The 19,789-nt window shown below is 38.3% G+C and overlaps 1 protein-coding gene across 4 annotated transcripts in view; it reads left to right on the top strand.

Moving 5' to 3' along the window:
- The window catches only part of LCOR (ligand dependent nuclear receptor corepressor), a 63,518-nt gene that overhangs the window by 21,790 nt on the left and 21,939 nt on the right, over positions 1 to 19,789 (top strand). For 2 of the 4 annotated variants that reach the window (XM_086752662.1, XM_086752664.1), the window contains exons 2-3: positions 10,949 to 11,014; positions 11,430 to 11,509. The exons of the other annotated variants lie outside the window; for them this stretch is intronic. In XM_086752662.1, coding sequence (XP_086608788.1) covers positions 10,949 to 11,014; positions 11,430 to 11,509 — 146 coding nt within the window. The remainder of the gene's footprint in view (positions 1 to 10,948; positions 11,015 to 11,429; positions 11,510 to 19,789) is intronic. 4 annotated transcript variants of the gene reach the window in all.

The following is a 19,789-nucleotide window of genomic DNA, read 5'->3' as shown; positions in this document are numbered from 1 at the left end:
TTACGAAAGGCTGATAACATGCTGTGCTTCAGGAATTCTGGAAGTGCTGGTGTAAATGAGATGGAGAAGACTGGGCAGTGTGAAAAAGTGCACAGAACTGCTTAGCTTGAGGAATACTTAACAGTGATGATGGGAGCTGAAATTACTGTGTATATAACTCGGTTAAGTACGATGTAAACTGTTAAATATACCTGTAAATACCAAATTCACTGTAGCTACCCTTTTCTGGGTACTTGGGTATGATTTTGAAATCCTGTATGGCTATCATAAAAGATGTGTTCTCTATCATGTTACTTTGGCATTGACCAAATTCCAAGGGTTTGGTTCTGAATATGATCTTCAGCTGTGATCCAATACCTGCTTCAGATATCAGTCTCAAAACGGCGTAAGGGAAAGGCAATCTGAGAGAGTGAATGAGGAAGTCAAAAAGCTCTTGGTTTCAGCAGTGTTGCTGTCTAAGCTGTCCCTGGTCCTGCTGACATAACTGAACTAGACTAGGAAATGGTTCTTCTCTAGAAATAATGTAAGCAAAAATGATTTTTTTTTTCATTGTCTTCTGTATGCACCTGTACAGTTGTTTGTATTGCCAATGAAAAGGGAGGAGTGTGAATAGAAATACCTCGTGTTAAGCAGCCTTTCTTCTGTCCCATATTGCTGTCAAGAAGGAAAAATAAAAGCTCAGTGTAACCCCCGTTGTAGTTGGACACAAAATACCCTGAAGAAATTGGGTGCTTCTCCTGTGAAGCGCATCTGCAGGCATAGCTTATGGAATTGATGATGTGTGTCTGAAGCAAAAAGGTTAGTGAGATTCAGAGAATGGCTACATGAAATGATGGCAAACATGACATGACATCAGAAGTGAGAGATTGCTCTTTGGGAAAATTTCCACTAAACCCCAAAGGTCAGGTTATCTTACAGATTTTTACTGCAAGTTTCTTGCATCTGTGTGTAGTTTCTTTAAAGAAGGTTCACTGCTTCTGGCCTACACTGAGTAATGCTCCCCCACATCTGGCAATTTCGGTTCCCACAACTTATTTCGGCACCAAATTGTTTTGCTGCTGTAGTCTTTTGTTACAAAGTTGTCAGCAGCTGTGGTTATGCTTCTCTGTTTCCAGAGGAATATCAGGGCTTGCAGCTTCTTCAGTGCGTATGCATAACCCAAAGGATGAATGAAGGATAGGTAGGAATATTTCTGCTAGTATTTAGTTCTGTTGGCAGAAGAGTAACTGTAGTAATACAGCTATATCTTCTGTCCTGTATGCAGGAGTTATCACGTGCTTACTTTGTACCGTTGTGCTCTTGGTACTATCGTTGTGCAAACAACCATAAAGCTGGAGGGGGCTGTTAGGCTTTGCTGTGCTCCCTCTGCACATTGTGGGGTAGACTCACGAATGCCTCACTTGAGGTATACTTTCACGTGTGGCTCCAGTTATGACAAATAGTCACTATAATCTGTTCTGTAGCTACTATGAATGATATGCGCATGTCTTTTGGTGTTAAGATAATTCTCTTTATGTGCTGATCTTTGTTTTGGAGTGTTATATTTAAGGTGGATAACTTTTGCCCCCTGCCCTGCTTTCAGTTACCGTTTCATTTTTGTGTAGCTGCCTGTATCACCCACTGATCTCACTTAGATCATCCTTTCTGTTGAGACAGAACTGAATGGTCCATCTAAAAAGGCTAAGGATACTTTTCCAAAGTTTCTAGGAAGCCTTCTCTAAACATTAGGTGTGCTTCATATTCACTGTAGTCACGATTCAGCTTTCTTCCTGTGATCTAGATTCTTCTTTTCTTCTGTTAGCTTCTTAATCAGAATTTAAATATACTCACTGGTGTTTTAGTGAAATAATCACTTGACTTAATAAAGTCTTTGCATATCATAAGATTTTTCAGGATGCTGTTAGCTAGCTGGAGTCAGAAGGTGTACTCTTCCCTGGGACAGTGGCTTATGATGGAGATTTATTTAACATCAGATAGACTTTTACAATTGCAAATAAGAGTAAAAATGCTTTTGGCAGTATTTTACCTTACAGGTAAGCTCAGTATATTTACCTCTCAACTAAGAAATGTTCAATAAACTTCCACCTGTCTATGCTGTTTGTTGAAGATAATCAGATTTTCAATGATGAGTGATGAAACTATATTTAGTTTCTGAAGTAGAATCACATTTTCATTCCCCTTTGCGAACTCCTGTATGGATTTGAAAATCTCCGTAGAGATGGCGAAAGAGGTATTTATAACTTGAGATCCAAAAAGAAGATAATAATGTATTGAGTTAATTTAGTAATGACTGATGATATAAGTGACCTCCTGTGACAAAGGGAGTGAAACAGAGTCACACTCCAAGGGTTTGCTAGATCAAAGCTGTGGCTTAGTAAATGCCTTTTCTGCTGGTAGTCCATGTTTAAATGGATTCAGCAGCTTGTGCTTACCCTTTCTGGGCTGTTTTTTAGCTGAATTGTTTCAGCTAGGGTGGTTTCAGTAGGTGGCTGTGTGTTGCAGACAGAGAACGATGTAGGGCAGGACTGAGTTGCCAGGGGAAGGCAACCCTCTTCAAATAGGACTGCTGTGGAGTAGAAAATATAGCTAATATCTCAGCCAGCTTAACCCACACGTCTAATACACTTCTGCACTGTACCAATGCACATCTCTTGAGGCTGGGGTGGAAATCACTGGTGTCCTATGCTTCCGCATTTGGGGGAAAGGGAGGATTCCTCCATGGTGTAAACTGACATGGACCTCTGCTATACCTGCTTGTGGCAAGTTGTTCCTGACAGCACACCTGACTCTGCTGACCTGTGGTACGAGCATTGCTATGGCCATGAAATAAAGTGGAGCGGGGAATTGACCTTGCTGGAAATCTGATCTCTTCTGTGGGAGGCATTTTCCAGGGAGATCAATTCCCTACTGCAAGGCTATTCTTATGCTTATGCTAGGGGCGTGTGTGTGTGTGGGATAGGGATAAACACTGGTAGTTAATGAGTGTCATCTTAACTTTGCTTAGCATTGAAGCATTAACAGGTTGTCTCCAACAGGAAAAAAGTTTCAAGATTTTCATTTTGCTGCAATAAATAATGCAATACTGTTGTGTATGGAAAAAAGTTGCCTTGAGTTTGAGCAATGTTTGGGTCTCTGTATAAGAACTTTAGGTCCATGATGTTTTGCACTATTGAGCTCTTTTGTTCTTGGACTATCTACCTCTTTTAATCTGTTCATTAACTTTCTAGATATTTGGTATAGCTTCTTCTCAGTGAAAGTTGTACCTGGCTGCCTGCTGGAACTCCAGCCCTGGAGGCTGAACACTTAAGAGCACTGTCTTTGAGATACTGAAAAACAATTCCCACTTCAATTTTTAGTGTTAAAGTTTATTTGTTTGGGTTTTGTTTCTTTGTTTTAATTTAGATCTTATTCTACAATTAAGTTGAAACTATCTTTTTTTTAAGATACATAGAAAGTTGGTAGTTATTGAAACTCTTCTGCTGTCATTCTTTTCCATTTTGTGATGCTTGTGTTTTCTGCTTTATTTTCTAAAGTAATAAAATGCAAGTATTTACCTGAGAAGGTTCCAGTCAGGTCCTGCATTGGTGGTGACTGGTTGTGAAGAAAACCAGTTAGTCGTATAATGAACCTCCTGATCTTGAGTTAACATGTAAAACAAAAGCCCACAACCCCTGACTTGAACAACTAGCCAGATTAGTGATGCAATATCTACAAATCAGAGGATCTTCCCACCCCCGCAAATCCACATGAAGGTTACAGCCCAGTCTGCCAGAGCAATTGTTGTATCTTGTTGCCTCTGTTGTTGAGGCAGCCATTGCAAAGAGTCCTTGGCTTTTCTTGAATTCTGCTGCTGAGGCTTTTGATTAGAGATAATGTGTGCCTTTGTAATTCTCTTATTGATGTCTTTTCACACACACAAAAATATTTCTTGTGGGAGGAGGGCAGGAGATGGTCCATATTTTGCCTTTTGCCTTGCTATACTCTGTACTCTGGCAATAAGCTTTATAACTTGTCACTTCAGGTTTTTTTTGGGTGACTTTTCGGTTGTAAACAGTTAGATAATCTGCCAGTTAGAGTGCTAACACAGGATGGGGAGATCTGTTTCCATTTCTTGCACTGCAAAACACTCTGTTAACTTGCTTTTTTTGTCTTTCTGCTCTCCCCTCCGGAGAGGAGAGATCTACCCTCTTTTAGGGGATTTGGCAGGACTCTTACCTTGCGAAGGCAAGTGCACTACAGCGCTGTAGTTCAGATACGTAGCTGTTTTTCTGTCACACTTAGCTCATTAACGTTTAAATGCCTTGCTGCGAGTTTGATATTTGATCAGAGAAAATGTGCTTAGGCTTGATTTTCAGAGGAAAGGAATTGCTTGGTTGAGAGGGATGCTTGGAGAGAAGAGTGAGGCTGGCCTGCTGCAGCTTCGTCTTCTTTATTAAAATTACATACCAGTAGTGGAATCTTAATGAAGTCTTGAAGGATGGATGGTCAGAAGTACTTCTATCAACAGTACTTGTCTGCTGCCAGAGTAGTTTTTTGTCCCCTTTTTGATTTCTCAGCTTATTGCTGTGGTAAGTTACTGTAACAGTGAAAGGCTGTTTGACAGAACGTGTACCTTCTTGGCTTCTTGATTACTTCAAATGAAACTTTTCTGCTGGAGATGCCGTTCTACAGCGAATAAAGCATTAGTCTAAGGCTAAAGGATTCTACAAGGGTTTGTTTAGAGAGCTCAGCAGGTGATACTAGGTATTTTGTCTTGGGAACATGAGGTGTTCTGGTGAAAAAAAGCTATAGAAGAGCTACATATTGCTATACAGGACTTGGTTATACATGTTCTTTTAAACAGTACCTATCTTAACATCCTTAGGTTTTTGTTATTGTTTTTTCCTCTATGCGTTTATCTGCATTGCTCTTACAGAACCAGGTTATTGATATTTTAAGGTCCCTGGAAAGTCCTTGGATTTACTAAAGCATCTGTTGTCTCTGGAGCAGGGACATCTCTAGTAAGTCCCTGAGCAGTGCAGTTTCATTAACAAGAGTTTGGAAACATGAACTTTGAAAAACTACTGAAGATGCATGGCTTTTTCTTTTCTTGCTCCCCAGGAAGCTAGACAAAGTTGGTTTAACTTGTAGTTGGAGTACTTAATTGTGCTCCATTCAGACAACAAGATCTCTCATCATAGGTGGATGGGAGCTTCTTTTATTTTGTTGCGTGAATAAAAGAATATTCGCAACTTATAATTATATGCATGTCCTGAGACTTAGTGTATATTAATAAATGTCCTGTGACTTTTTTTTCACCTCCCTTGTTGCTTGGTCTTGCTTTTCTATTAAGATGCCCGTGACTGAAACATTCAAGTTTAATAGATTTTTGTCCTGAAAGAGACAGAATTCCCATGTTACATATTGACTGTAGCATTTTTCTGAATTAATTCCTGCTTCAAATCCCATAGCTGTGGATAAATATATCCAATCTTGACCAGAAAAATCTAGGCATGAGAAATCCAATAAAAACCTGATGTCATGGTGGTGGATCTTGCTTCCTACTAGTTAATGAGACTCCTAACATGATGGATGTAAGTGCCAGGGAAAGTACAAGGGATCGTAGTGGCCAGCCCATGCTTCCCTAAATAACACCTCCAGAATCCTAGGCTACAGGAAGCATCAGTCTGGTTCTGGAGTGCATGTCTTGTGTTTTCAGTTGGACCTTTGTAAAATTAAGAGTGTCTTATGCCTGGCAGAGTTTGATCAGCTTCCAATTTCAGCTGCTGGATGTGGGTATGTCTTTGAGAAGCTGTTTTTCCTGTTCCTAGATGTGTGTTTTGTGGCTTTCTCCATTCCCCTCCGCTCCCCTTTTGAAGTAGTGTTTAATTGCATTTGCTTTGGTAAGCAGCCTCTGTGACCTGGACCTCTTGTTATTTACTGTTCTTCCTGTCTTTGTATCTCCTGCAAATTTTGTGACTGGTTTCTTCCAAGTCACCAACTAAAATGTTAAATGGCATAGGGCCAAGAACCAACACCTGATGGACCTCACTAGCGGTGGTTTCCCATTGACACTTAATTGATTTTTAATGTTTTATGTATATTTGGCTTGTCCACATATCCCCCCCCCCCCCCCCCCATGGCTTTAGTCAAAATGTGTTGTGCCAGCCCAAAAATGTTACATAAATCTAAAAATATTATATCAAACCTGTTACTGTTGTTAATAAAATTTTTAGTGTCATAGAAGTCAAATTAAATGATAGTTTCTTGTAAGCCCATGTTGATTGACACTACTTTTGCTGTTAAGTCCTCAGTAGTCCTCTGAGCTGTTCCTTGTTTTCGAAAACCTTTACCAGGTTGAGACACCAGTACTTATCTGTTTAATGTTTTGACATTTCAAAGGGATGTTTGGTTTTTTTTCCCCAGCCCATTGGAACTTTCTCAATATTCGAAGTCTTTCTGGAATTAAACACTGCTGCAAACATTCTTTGTGTAACTCCCAGGGAAAAAAGAATCAGTCCCCTCTGTAGCATTTTGAGACTATTAACTTGCAAATGTTAAATAACATCAACTTGATTTCCATTGAATGATCATATGCCATCCTATTGGATGTTTATTAATATACTACCGTATTCTTATAGGTTGGGTTTTTTAGGTGATGTGCATATGTGCCTTCTTCTTATGTTTTATCTTTGCTTACTTTGAAGCTGTGTGCATCTTTTTGCTCTGACCTTTGTAGTATTTACTTATGTTCTCTGCTCTGAATCCTCCTGCCCCTCTTTCAACCTCTTGTCTCCTCTTGGTGCTTTCACTCTTAGTTGCATTGTGGTTTGGGGTTTTTTTTTGGGTTTTGTTTGGTTGGTTGTTTTATAGGTCAGATTTTTTTTCCCCATGAGTTTTGAGGGCTTCTAGTAAAAAGTTCTTTAATAGTTATGAAATTTAAACAAAAGTTGTGAACAACTATTGACTTAATTGATTTGACTCAATTTGTAGCTTTTTAAAGCTTTCCTTTTAAAGTGCAAATTGCTATGTATTAAGCTGATAATTTATTATAAATAAATGCTGGTGAATCAGTTGTCTTATTCTCTTACTGCAACTGGTCTACAATATCTGCTCTACTTCTGCCCTGGCTAGTACTTATTTAGGCTATTGAGATCTAGCTTACAAATTGATAATCACAGATTAAATTGTTACTCACAGATCAGAGCTGAAGAGTTGATACTTGTGTATGTTGGTTTTTATTTTCTCCCTTCAGGGCCCTTGCTGTGTTGACTTTTTTGGAGTTCTTTAACAACTTATGTAATAGTAAAGACAGATTGTAGCCTTTCTTTTCTTTACTGCCTTGAAAATTGACTTCTAGTTAGTGGTACAAGCTGTACTGCTTTGGTTAGGTACATGTGTAGGGCTGAATTCTTAGTGGGTATTCAAGAGTACATTTGAGGTGTGCTGTGTAGGGGAAAAAAACATTGGAATGCTAGGCTCTGTGTCAGTGGCAATCCAGAAATGCATTCCTATCTCCTTATGAAGATCTTGCATTCCTGTTTTTTAACAGGGAGAATGTGTCTTTGGCTGATCCACATTGCTAGAGATCAGCCAGTAAAGTCCTCTCTTGGACTATCAACTTCTCTAGCAGTCTTCTCTCAAGGAGCCTGGTAGCTACTGAAACATTACAGGTGCTCTCAGGTTTAAGGCAAAAGATGATACAAAAATCTAACTGGATTTTTTTGTTGTTGTTTTTGGATTTTATTTTTTTTCAAAGCATGAAATTAAACAATTGTGTTGAACTGGTGTCTTAAACTGTTAACCAACAAACTATAATTACAGTTTAAATTTATTACTTAAAATATTTGGTTATGTAAGAGAGGATGAAAATAAAACTGTTCAGGTGCGGAGACAAAACTAGTGAAATTTGAACATGCTGAAAACCGCAGGGTTTTTCTAGGATAAAAATGACATATTCATAGTCTGTTTTTTGTCAGAGGACATTTTAGAGAATAATATTTCTTAAATATTGCTTTACTTTTAGAGCTAACAATTATAAAATAGTAGTAAGTGTGTAATAATCCTTGCATGTAAAAAGTTATTCCGCCCTGACTTCAGTACTAGGAGTTTTCTTTGTTCTTTCTGGGATTTTGAAGTTTTTTCTTCTAATTCTTCACTTGCTGGAGAGCCTTCTGGGATAAAGAAAACGTTTTACAGTTTGTAAATATTGGATTTTTTAAAATTCCTAAAAATTCCTGAATTCTTACACTAATAGCCCAGAAGAGGTTTTCTTTGTGTAGATTGCCAGTAACATTATAAGGGTTAAGTGTCTGACTGCTTTAATTGTGAGGAACGTATCTAAGAGAGAGCTCTAAAATGTTGGGATCTTCATCCCTTTTCCTCTCTTCTAATTCTGTTATTCGTGCAACTCTTCCACTGGCCCTGCTCTTCGGCTGCTGGGAGCTGTCAGGCACTGAAATACAGATGATGAAAATACAGAAACCGGAATTTAGCAGAGGCAGCCATGTTAATTTCTGTTCCATTTGAAATGCAGGAAAATATCATCTGCCAAATGGAAAAGGACAATCGGTGGGAAAAGAAATGTTCTTTTCAAGCTTCTAAGAGCAGTGACAATGGAGAGAAAAAATACTATAAAAAGTAGGCAGCTCCTTTTTCAAGATTTTGTTTTCAATGTATTATGCATGATTAACTACACAGTTGCTCTTTTGGAGTCCTGAATGAATGAATACTACATCACAGGGCTTATACTGTCTTTACTGCGTTGCACTTTGCATTTGGGGGGGAATAGGGCTCAGCTTCATGGCGGTTTTGCCAGTCTTTAGTATAATTTTTGAATACATTTATACTTCCCTTATTTGCCTTTTTTAATGTCAAGCATTGCACATAAGATATTCTGCTGTTGCTATGCAACTGCTAAATCCAATATTTAATATTAATAAAAACCGAGTGGCATTAGCATCACTGAGAACAGTGGGCTAGAAACTATGATTGTACAATATCCAAGCTGTAAAACTTGGCACACTTCAGTGTGCAATTGCATGCATTGCAAACTGTGGGGCATGAGTCATTGGCAGTTGCTATTTTAAGAATGGTGAGTTTGAGTAAAATTTCTGAGCTCTTCTGTTTTTTAATTTTTTTATATATATGTATAATTTTTTTTTTAACAAATAGATAATGAATGAGGTTGGTTAGCTATTTTTCTTAAGGTTTCATTTCAGATACAAATTCTGGGGGATCATGACGCGTAAAAGAGTCAGCATTATAAACCTATGGGTCAGTACCCTGATTCTCCTATTTTTCTTCTAGGTCAGGTTGGTCGGCCCTTTCCCACTGTTCCAGCCACTTCCTGAAGCCTGAATTGGCTTTTTTTGGAGGCAGTGCTACTTCTCTGCCTGACAAGGTGCTGTTCAATGGGATGTTTTTCCAGTTTCTTCTCTTCCACCTTGTTCTCTGATCTCTCCCCTATTTCTCTTTGCTCTTGACTGTTATTTCACCATCACTCTTTCACCTTTTTTTAATTTGTTTTCTGTTGTTTTATTCTCCACTTGGTGCTTTCAAAGATTAGATTTTTAATATCAGCCTCTGATAGGCATGAGAGGATGACGATGTGCTCTCGCATTGCTTTGGCTGTCCAAGTTGTGTTGCAGGCTGCAAATTCTGTAAGGTCCTGCATCTGCGATCTGAAGATGCTAGTACACTGGCACTCTTGCTGATACCCATAGAGATGTAACGCTACTTGTCCTTTCCTTTCGAAGACTGCTGTCCAAAAGATAACTTTGATACTAGATCTGTATATAGTCAGAGTTATTTTAGAATTATTGCTCTTTTGCAATGTAGTAACTGATTTCTTTCATAGCGTGTGATCATTTAGATTTCGACTGGTTTCCTAAAAGGGCTATTTCAGGTATTTTATCTGTCCCCAATTCACCTATGCAAATTTCTGCAAACTTAAAACTGTATTTTTGTATGTTAGTTTTTTAATTTTCATTTCTTCTTCTGTCTCTCAAAGATTCAGGCAAGTAGGAGAAGCTGTCCCTAGCTATATGCGAACTGTTATTAAACCCTACAAAGTGAAAGTATTAGTGAGGGGAAAAATGCAGTAAGTTGTAGTCTTGAGTTTTACGGTCATATTGGGAATACATTTTTATAAGCAGGTGGAATCTGTGCTGCTTAAAGTAGTCTTTGTACTTCTCATATTCACTCTGCCAACCTGTCTTCTTACGGTATTGGGTAGTTAATAGCTCTGTAGATTTTATTGCCAGCAGGAATTCAGTGTAATATTGATTTAACATTTCCAAATAATAGCAGTAATTTTGGTAAAGGTTTTTTCTCTTCTGAAATAAACTAAAATTGGTTAGATTTGTTTTAAGTCAGACATAAATCATGGCATTGAAGTAAATCAGACTGTGTATCTTAGATGCGGATTTGTGATTGGAATTTGGTTCCTTAGTGACATGGCACTGTTGAATACCTTTTCCTTTGCATTTTCTCTCCTCAAACCTGTAACTCTCCCGGAAACACTGATTCTAATATTTGCTGAAAATCAGACAAGTAACTGAATGCCACTCGGATGGAAGAATATATATATATATTTTTATTGAGAAAACATACCTCATTTCAGTTAGGAGACTTAAGCAAGAGAATTTTTTTTCGTGTAGAAATTACCTGGTCACGTTGTAGAACCTACAACTTCCTATTTTCTTTTCAAAATGGTTTATTTCAATGTTGTAATATTCTTTGTTTTTAACCTAGTTATTTACAAAAGTGCAGGAGTCAGTGGACTCTAGTTTGTGCTATGGTTTGTCGGTAGTTCAGTCATCCCAATTGACCCATGTATCTTGTAATACTTAGAGAAAACACGTTGAGCTCTGTTCTTGGAACAGATAAATATAGAACTGCTATTGTGAATATTCTTGTAGTGACGTACTTAATCTAGAAAGCTAACAATTCTTTTATTTGCTTTTAGGGTTTGAAAGTATTCTAGAAGGCCTGTTTGGACCTGGATTATTAAAAGATCTCAGTTTGTTTAAAGGTATTCAATCTCTATGTTTGTATCTTGTTCTGCATTTCTAATGACAGAAGCAGCCCCAGCTCTGCCTCTAGAAAATGTGTGTTACCGTGGTGATTTGTGCTTTTTCCCCCCCTCCCCCAGGCAGTGCTCACAGTTAGTTTCATATTGGCTAAAATTACTAATGAGTGTGTGTTCATCTTTATGTAGCTGGGAGTGTATTTGGCAGTGCTCAGAAAAACAGATTTGTTGTGCATAGATAAAATGTGTACAGTTTGGTAACCTGGGGATTTAGAAAAATGGCCGAAATGAAGCCTGCATCCTCAGAATGCAGGCAAGAATGTTGTAAAACAGGTATTTAATTTAGCATTTCTCTTTCGGCTCCAGTTGTGTCGCGGTTTATGAATATGAAGTAATTTGCTATTCCTCTGATTTACAGACTGTGAGCCTGAAGGTGTTTCTGATTGGTCTTTTGATGAAAATTGTCTTTTCTGCTGCCTGAGAAGAGAAAAAGTGAAGGTAACAATGCAGATGTGTGAAGCTAGTAGTTGTAGGGGAGGGACAAAGGGAGGGAGTTTGCTGCTCCTGGTTAACTGAATGTAGAAATCTGCAACCTCCTACCCCTTTCCCATCCTTTGGAAGAAGGCTTTCTGAATTTAAATAACGCAAGTTAATGAATAGACTTGCCTCTTCTTTGCCACTTTTTATTTGTAGTATGTGACGGAGACTTTTTTTTTTTTTTTTCATTCTATGTAGTGGCTCTTTCTGTCTGGTGTTTTTTGTTTGTTTTGATTTTTTTTTTTTTTTTTGAGTTCTTTTTAAGAGATCTTGTTGGGATCATGAAACCCTTCCCAAGGGAGCCAGACTGTGGCTTGTGCATGTTTACTACAGTCAGATGCTGGGCTTATCTGCAGTATGGAAATGTGGTCCATTTTAACAACCTGGAGTCTTGTTCTGTATCTTGGAATCTCTTTCGCTGTGGGCCATATCCTTTTATTAAAGGGCTCACATGTATGGTAGATTTTGTACTGTGCTTGTTTATAACCAAGTCAGAGCCTAAACATGGACAAGTCAGCTTTGCCAACATAATAAACTTGCCGTTTGTTTTCTTAACAACATTATAGCTATATAAAACAAAAGCTATTGTGCTATACGTGATTGTGGCTCAGCCCATGTGATGAAATAATGATTGTTCTATAGCATAGGAAGGAAGGCTCATCTGTCTTGCCCAAACTTCATTTGCTGGAGCTCGTAACTACTACTTCTTCCTGCACAAAGTAAAATAACATGCAAAGTGGATCTCTGTCACTTAGGAATGAAACAAAAGCACCCTTTCCTCTGTAGCAGCTAACATGTATGGCTGCATGGCTGGTTCATAAAGGAAGTACGTTGTTGACACTGATACTTGCCATGTCACCAATTTGTGCTTGTTTTTGTATTACAGTTTTTGTTAAGGCGTGGGGAGGAGGGTTAGGGATACTTGCATTTAGAACAGATGTAAGGCATAATAATTTCTGTTGTTGAGACTTACAGCAGGTAAGCTGCAGGTATGCTTGTGCTGTAAAGAGTTCTGTCTTGTTTAACTTGCATCATCTCATAAAAAGACAAAATTCAGTGTTGAGCACAGTTCTAGTTAAGCTATTGAATTGATTCAGAAATCAATTTTGCGGTCAGAGACTAGTTGTAGTCTGTGAGAATCTAACAGTGTGTGCTTTAGATCTTCAGATAGATTGTTTACATCTCAATCGTCCTCATAGTTCCAAGACAACTAAAATAAAGCTCCTGAAAATTAGTGATGGTTAGGTGAAAACAAAAACTAAGAACACGAATGTCCACCATATAGTGTGCTGGTTAGGCGTGGTCATCTTGTTCTTTTCAAGCTGCTACACAACCTTTAGTCAGAAGCTGAGATATCACTTTTTGTATTTTCATGTACTTTGCTGGGCTTTTCTTTCTAGTTTTGCATAGTGAAGTGTAGCCCGTGATTGTGAGTATCACTGAAAAACTGGCAATGTATTCCTTATGCTAGTGGCAGTTATCACTTACGTTAAATTCCTCGTATGGTTTCCCATTGTACTCTGTGCTGGCTTTTAGATGGGTGAAAGAAAAGATACAGATGTCACATCTGGTGTGCTCCCTGGTGTTTTGGCATCAGGGGTCTAAGGAGAGTTCAGGATTGTGTATAGATTGATACAGAATGCAGCAGGGGCATGCAGCAGCGCTAGGCGAAGGCACTGGGTGAAGGGAAAGGAGGCTGTAAGTTCCGAGCAGACTGTAGAGAAATAAGAGTTCAGAAAGGCTGTGGTAGCGTCAGTCAGCCACTACGGGCTTGGGTAGAATAATTTTTATAAACAAAACCCAAGCAATTTCTGTCACTTTACAGTTCAGTAGTCAAAAATACCTGTTTGAAGCCATTTTTCTTACAGCTGATTGATAAAGAGGGACAGCAGAGAGCTTTGTACACATGCTTATTTGCTGCGTGGCCAGGGATCGCTGACTGGAGGAGAGGGAAAAAAGGGTGAACGAGTCCATTCAGATCAGACTTGTGACTCCTCTGTTAGTTCTGGTGAATCTCTTCATGCTTGGCATGGGGCTTCTTTGGTGTATGTGGGATTTTTTTTTTTTTTTTTTTTAGTGTTGTGTTGGGATGTTTTTGTTTGTTTTTTTTCTCTCCTTCCTGTCCTCCAGCCTCTATGAGTTGTGTTGGGTTTGGATTTTGGGCAGGGAGGTGGTTTGCTTTTGTTTTTGAGGGAAGAATATGGCTTCTTTTAGACCTAGTGAGTTCTTGTATGTTAACCAAGAGATGGCAGGGTGAGAGTGCTTCCTTTACTCTGTGGGTTCACCGAATTGCTGCACTGCTGGCCATTGCTGATGTCATCAGCATGCAATACAGAGATAAATGTGACTCTTCATCAGAGACTTAATTATAACAAAAAATTTTAACTTCAGTTGATATTTAGCCAAATGATGGGCAGTCTTCAGCTGATGGACGGAGCTAAATTAGAAATTATACTTGTTTATTTGAAATCTCTTCCATTCAACACCTCTACTGATATCTTTAACTCTTCTTTTTAGGGAGTTGTGGGCTCAGTCTTCTGTAGCTGTTAAAACTTGTCTGTCCTGTACCTAAAATGGTAGCAGTTGTGCTTTCTGTGCCACATCCTCTATTCTGCTTCTTTTTATTGCTCATGTGTATTGTCTTACCTTTTTAGGAAAAGAACTGGGCAGAGTGGGATGATTTGGGTTTGTGCTTGTATACTGCTGAGTTACAAAATTAAAAGGTAGGTAACTGATACTGTAGCTGGGAGCAAGTTAGCCACAAACCATATATTACAATGGTGTGTGGCTGTGGCTGGCCTTTTTTTCCAATGAGTACATCTCATCAAAATCAGTGTACTTGATTTTCACCCTTGAGTAACACACAGGTACCTGGTCTGACAAGTTCAAAACCAATAAAAACCTTCAGGGTTTTTTCAGTTTGCCCTTAAAAATTACCTGTAACTTAGGAGTACAGTAGTTGTGCTTAGGAGAATTGAGTTCTAGATTGCAGGATGAGAATTGAAGGCCAAGATTAGTTTATTGGCAGAGCTGTTTAAGGGCAGGGGGGAACTACCTTGCTTTCCCAGCCATTTCAGTGGTGTTGGTTCTTGCTTTTACAAGCAATCAGATTCAATTGCATGCATTCTTCGAAGGATGGAGAACCATCTACTGAAGTATTCTGAAAAGATTAATTTATTTGTAGCAGTAGTTCTACCTGAAAATAATGAGTAAATCCATGGATTTTTTTTTGGCAGTCAAAATACAAGATACAAGTCAAAATACAAGATAATCTTTGATAGAGAAATGGATTTAAGTGTCTTCACTTCAAAGGGATAATAAAATACAGGCAAAGTAGGGAGCTAACATCTTGCCAGATATATTTTTGCCCAAATCCAAAGGGTTATGTGCAATAATGTAAAGCTTTTAGAGATTTTTTAGAAATTTTTTTCTTCCATCATATAATGCAGAGTACACAGTTATTTCAGTATGGTGTGATCAGAGAATAACTAATTACCTAAGGAGCTGCTACAAGGTTATTAATGGGGATGCCTGTGTGCAGAAATGCATAGGTGCTTTGATGGACATGAAAGATAAAAAAGAGAAAGTTAGCAGCTCTAGCTGCCTACTCATAGTTCTGTGGGACCAAACCTGGTGAGTCCTCGTTTGGATAATCTGCAAATATGGTAATTCTCAATTCCTTGTGGGCTTTATCCTTCATAGGGAAGATTTAAGGACAGTACAGTTTGCAAGGTGGTTGGGTGTGGTTTTTTTGTTTGTTTTTTTTGTTTTTTTGTTTTAGTGGAGCTTTTCTTTCTAAAAGGTTGTGGTACAGAGAAGACACTTCAATTCAGATGAATTGAACCTTAAGTGTACTTGACTTATCTCTTTAATTATGGTTCTTTTCAGTGTGGCTTGTTAAATGAACTGACAGAGTTATCATTGTAGAAGAAATCTGTGGCTGCACATAGAATGTTTCTATCAAGAGAGATAGTCTCTACTGTTGTTTGCTGGTAGTTAGAGCTCAACCCTAGTTTAGGATTTTTCTTTTTTTTTTTTTTTTTTTTTTAAGATGCAGATAGATAAGACCAGAAGAAAGCACCAGTAATAAGAGGGGAAATTGGGGAAAAAACCCTTAAAGAAGATTCAGTTGAGTATATTAATTTGGAAAAGAACACACTGTTGTCTAAAGCGACATAAAGCAATTCATACATATTAAAAAAATAAAAGAATGGGGATGATACAACTAATCTCATTAGTTGGTGAGAGCAGAACAAGAAGGTTAATACTCCTAAGCACATTAACTGTTTTACAGATATATTTAAGCTACAAAAATAGCAAAAGAGAAAATGACTTCTAAGAGCATATTCTGGAGTCTCATGCTGTTGCCAGCAGAAGGTTGAGCCTGGTCTTCAAAGTACCGTAAAATACCTGGATTTCAATGCAAGGACCTCCAATGATTCTTTTCATTGTGAAGAATTTTACAATGAGAGTGGTAGAACACTGGAACAGGTTGCTCAGAGAGGTGGTGGAAGCCCCATACCTGGAAACATTCAAGGCCAGGTTGGGTGAGGCTCTGGGCAACCTGATCTAGTCAGGGATGTCCCTGCTTCTTGCAGGGAGGTTGGACTAGATGACCTTTGAAGCTCCATTCCAACCCTAACCGTTCTATGATTCTAAGTGTGGTAGCATACAGTGTGTGAAGCAGTCATTTTAAAATTCAAAGTTACTCTGATATGATTTGGATATTTTTAAAAGCTTGTAAGTAATTGCTTTACACAAACATCTAAACTGTAATGTCATGCCATTACTTGATTGTGACTAGTCGTAATAACAGCCTCTGAATCTGGTGTCCTTTCACTATGGAGGAACATAAATAATAAGTAGTAAATTGTGGTAAGTGTCTGAATAATTCTGAAGAGAAGCAACCACTCTCATTTAAAGCCTTAACTCATAGAATAATTTAAGATCCAAAGGAAATATCTGAAAATGAGTTTAAGTTGCGGAACTCTTATGATTTTTGATGGCTTTAGAATGTGTTTAAACTGTGTATAGAGATCCTAAGTGCACTGGAAGATGGTCTAAAACATTTTAAATGGATTTCATAACTTTAAAAAACTCAAGCATTTAGACTGTCAATTTTGTATTAGATGGTTTTAAAATAATTTGGAAGCTGTTTGTGATAATCTCCAGCTGTGTTTAGTAGTAGTGCGTGGTTACACTTCTGCTTGTGCATAAATGTCAGTGGAAGCAAACTGTATTTCCACTGGTTATTTCTCTCCCCCTACTGTAGGTAACAAATGATATTCAGTAGCTATGGATCAGTCAAGTTAATTTGTTTTGAATTTGATAAATCTAACATCAGTCATCTTAATAAGGAAATAATACTGTTTCTTACTATAAAAGTATGTCTTTTCAATAAGTGAGGGGTGTCTTAGAATTACTTAAACTACCTGAAGTTTTATTTGATGCCAAGCTGGGAACAGTTGTAGATGCTTTAAAGGACATGCTCACAATGGAAAATTCATCTCAATAAATTTGAGAAACGGGACAGACAGGCTTGTTCTGTAGAGTCACAAGTTTCAGATGTCTGAAAGTGATAGCATTGTAGAACTAGTAAACTATTTTTGGGGCTGTATCAAGAGAGCCATTTGTCTTAATACCTGGAGAGGAAAGCTGAAGTGCTGGTGAAGCCTCAGCTGGGTGTAGCATTTTATGAGAGATGTAAACAAAACTGAATAGCATTGAAATGAAAGCAATAGGAATGACTTGGTCTTGAAGGTAGGAGGAAGGAAAACTCTCTTTGGTGCCCTTAAGGCTTGCCTACAGAAAATAGTAGATTATTCCCCTTTGCACTCACTAAGAGTTAGAAAGACTGTACAGTCTTAAGAAAAATGAAGCGTTGGAGAAGACAACCTAGGGATGCTGAAACATTCTGCTCTTACACAGTGTTCCTTATCTTGCTTTGGGGTGGAGTGGGAGGCTGGAATGTATCCCTAGGGTCCATGGTTTGGCTGGTCAGCCATGGTGGTCTGTAGGAAGCCTCCCTCCATTTTCTCCTCGAAGATGGATAGGAATTATCTCACACTGTTTTAGCTTGTGGGCTCTTCCCACTACATCTGACTGCAGTCTGTGGCTTAAACATGAAGCTGCTGTTGTCACATCTACACAAAACCAGCCTGCATCGTATCTTTCTCTTCATGCCACCAGTTTAGCATTTATAATTGCTGTATCAACACTTCCTACAAGGAGGGTCTTAGTGATGATCCAGCACCAATGCTGACAAGGCCAGCCTGTCCAGGATTAGGTGGTCTCTCAAGGTCATGCATTGACCTTGTGTTTTGAATCCTGAGATGTGTATTTCTAGGGCTCTTTAACTTAATTACATAGTTATGCTGTGTATCTTAATGTACAAAAAGAGCTTTAGCCCTTCAGGAGCATGTGCAAACCACTCCAAGTATCTTTTCCTGAAGCTATATTGTTCAATATAGTGGTACTGCATGTTTAGTGATGGGATTCTGGGGATGCTCTGGGGCATGGTTCCCACCTGAAGAGAAGCACAAAGTGAATAGCATTAATCTTGTGTTATAAATAATATGTAGAAGTAAATGGTTGGGGTTTTTTTCAGGATATTTGTAGCTGATGACAATGCTATCTAAATATTAATTTTTTTTTTTTCTTCCTACTACCTGCACCGAAGACTTCGATGTCGTTTGAGACTGTAGAGTGAGAGGATAAGTGTGAGGACAATGGATCCAAATAGTGGTTATTGGGAAGAAAGGGGTGGAGGGGGGAAACAAGGAAAAAAACCAAACACCTCCTCCCCACCCCTCCAACAGAATTCCCCCACTTTTTGAAGTTGACTTTGAATAGCAATCACAATGAAATGTTTAGTGTGGAAACTTGAAATTTTCTTCTAGGTGTGAACCAGCTACGAAGACTGCTGGAATAATTGTGACACAATTGATAGGAAAATAATAAAAAATGTAATAAACAGAAATCTTTCCATTGTATTTGGTCTCATGTAGTCGGTGCTGTACTGCAGGTGCCAGAAAATAGCTGAAGATTTTCTTTTTTTTTTCCCCTCTGCACAAGGTTAAATCTGACTCTGTTATGAAACTGTGTTTCTTTACATTTTGATGTCTTAGCGTGGACACTGATAAAAACCATACATGTAAGGACATGCATGCTCCTTAGTTTGAGAGGGCAAAAACTAAGCACTGCCATTGCTTTGCTATTCCCCTCTTCTCCTCAATGCAGATCAAAGGATCCTTTATTCAACCGTTTACCACTGTAAGCCACTTAAATTTTTTTTTCTGGCTTATCCCTTTTTCTTCATTCATTCTCTACGTAGAAAATGTACAGCTCTAGTTAACCTAGGTAGATTAAATTGTACTCTTTATACATTACCTTTGTAAGAGTAATGTGAAGTACACTTGTTCATGGTGAGACATGCTGCCGCTAAACTCTGTTTCCACCGAGTTGCTAGGCTCGTACTTGCTGTGTATTGTCTTAGTTGCAAAAAGTACTTGGAAGATTTGAAATGCATTGTGTTGGCCAAGGGTTATTTTTGTTTTAGACTTCTTCCAGAGCTGTAATCTGTCAAAGGGCAAGGGGTAATGTTTCCTTCAATTCTGGATTCTCTCTTTGTCCTTTGAATTAAAAGAAAGTTTTTTGCAATGCCTTGTGGGACTTTAGGTAGAGGATGCTAATTAACTAATGGATCTTATCTAGCCAAATCTCCACACATCAGCTTGCAGAGATTCCTTTTAAAGTAAAACTTAAAGCAGTTTGTCTGTAAATGCTTAGATATTCCAGTGATTGTTCCAGCACTTCTGTATGCCTAGATTACTTCTGTTATTAGTTAATTTGCACAAATGTCTGCTTCTTAGACAAACTGATAACCTGAGTTTACAATTATACTGGTAATGTCTAAAAGATAATGGAGCTTGACTCAGAATGTAGTAACTGTCAGTAACTAGGACAGATCCTGCATTAAACTTTGTCAGATGCAGAAACAGAGTTTCAAAAAGAAGATGCAAGTATGTTCTATAAAGTCTCACCTGAAAAGTAACTCTTATAAAAATATTGGGCTTGTTCTCTACAAATATTTTTGTTGTGAAATCCTGTACAGACACTTCACGTATTTTAAGTATCATAAAAGTACAACTGCATTTTCAGTGTGTTCATAAAATGCCGGTGAACTGCAGGAGCACTGCTGGTAGTTACTGGTACAGGAGTACCTGGCACAGTGTTGTATGC

The sequence above is a fragment of the Chlamydotis macqueenii genome, chromosome 7, assembly GCF_036417535.1.
Source record: "Chlamydotis macqueenii isolate bChlMac1 chromosome 7, bChlMac1.mat, whole genome shotgun sequence".
Taxonomy (NCBI): Eukaryota; Metazoa; Chordata; class Aves; order Otidiformes; family Otididae; genus Chlamydotis; species Chlamydotis macqueenii.
This window is presented reverse-complemented; position numbering and strand designations above follow the sequence as displayed.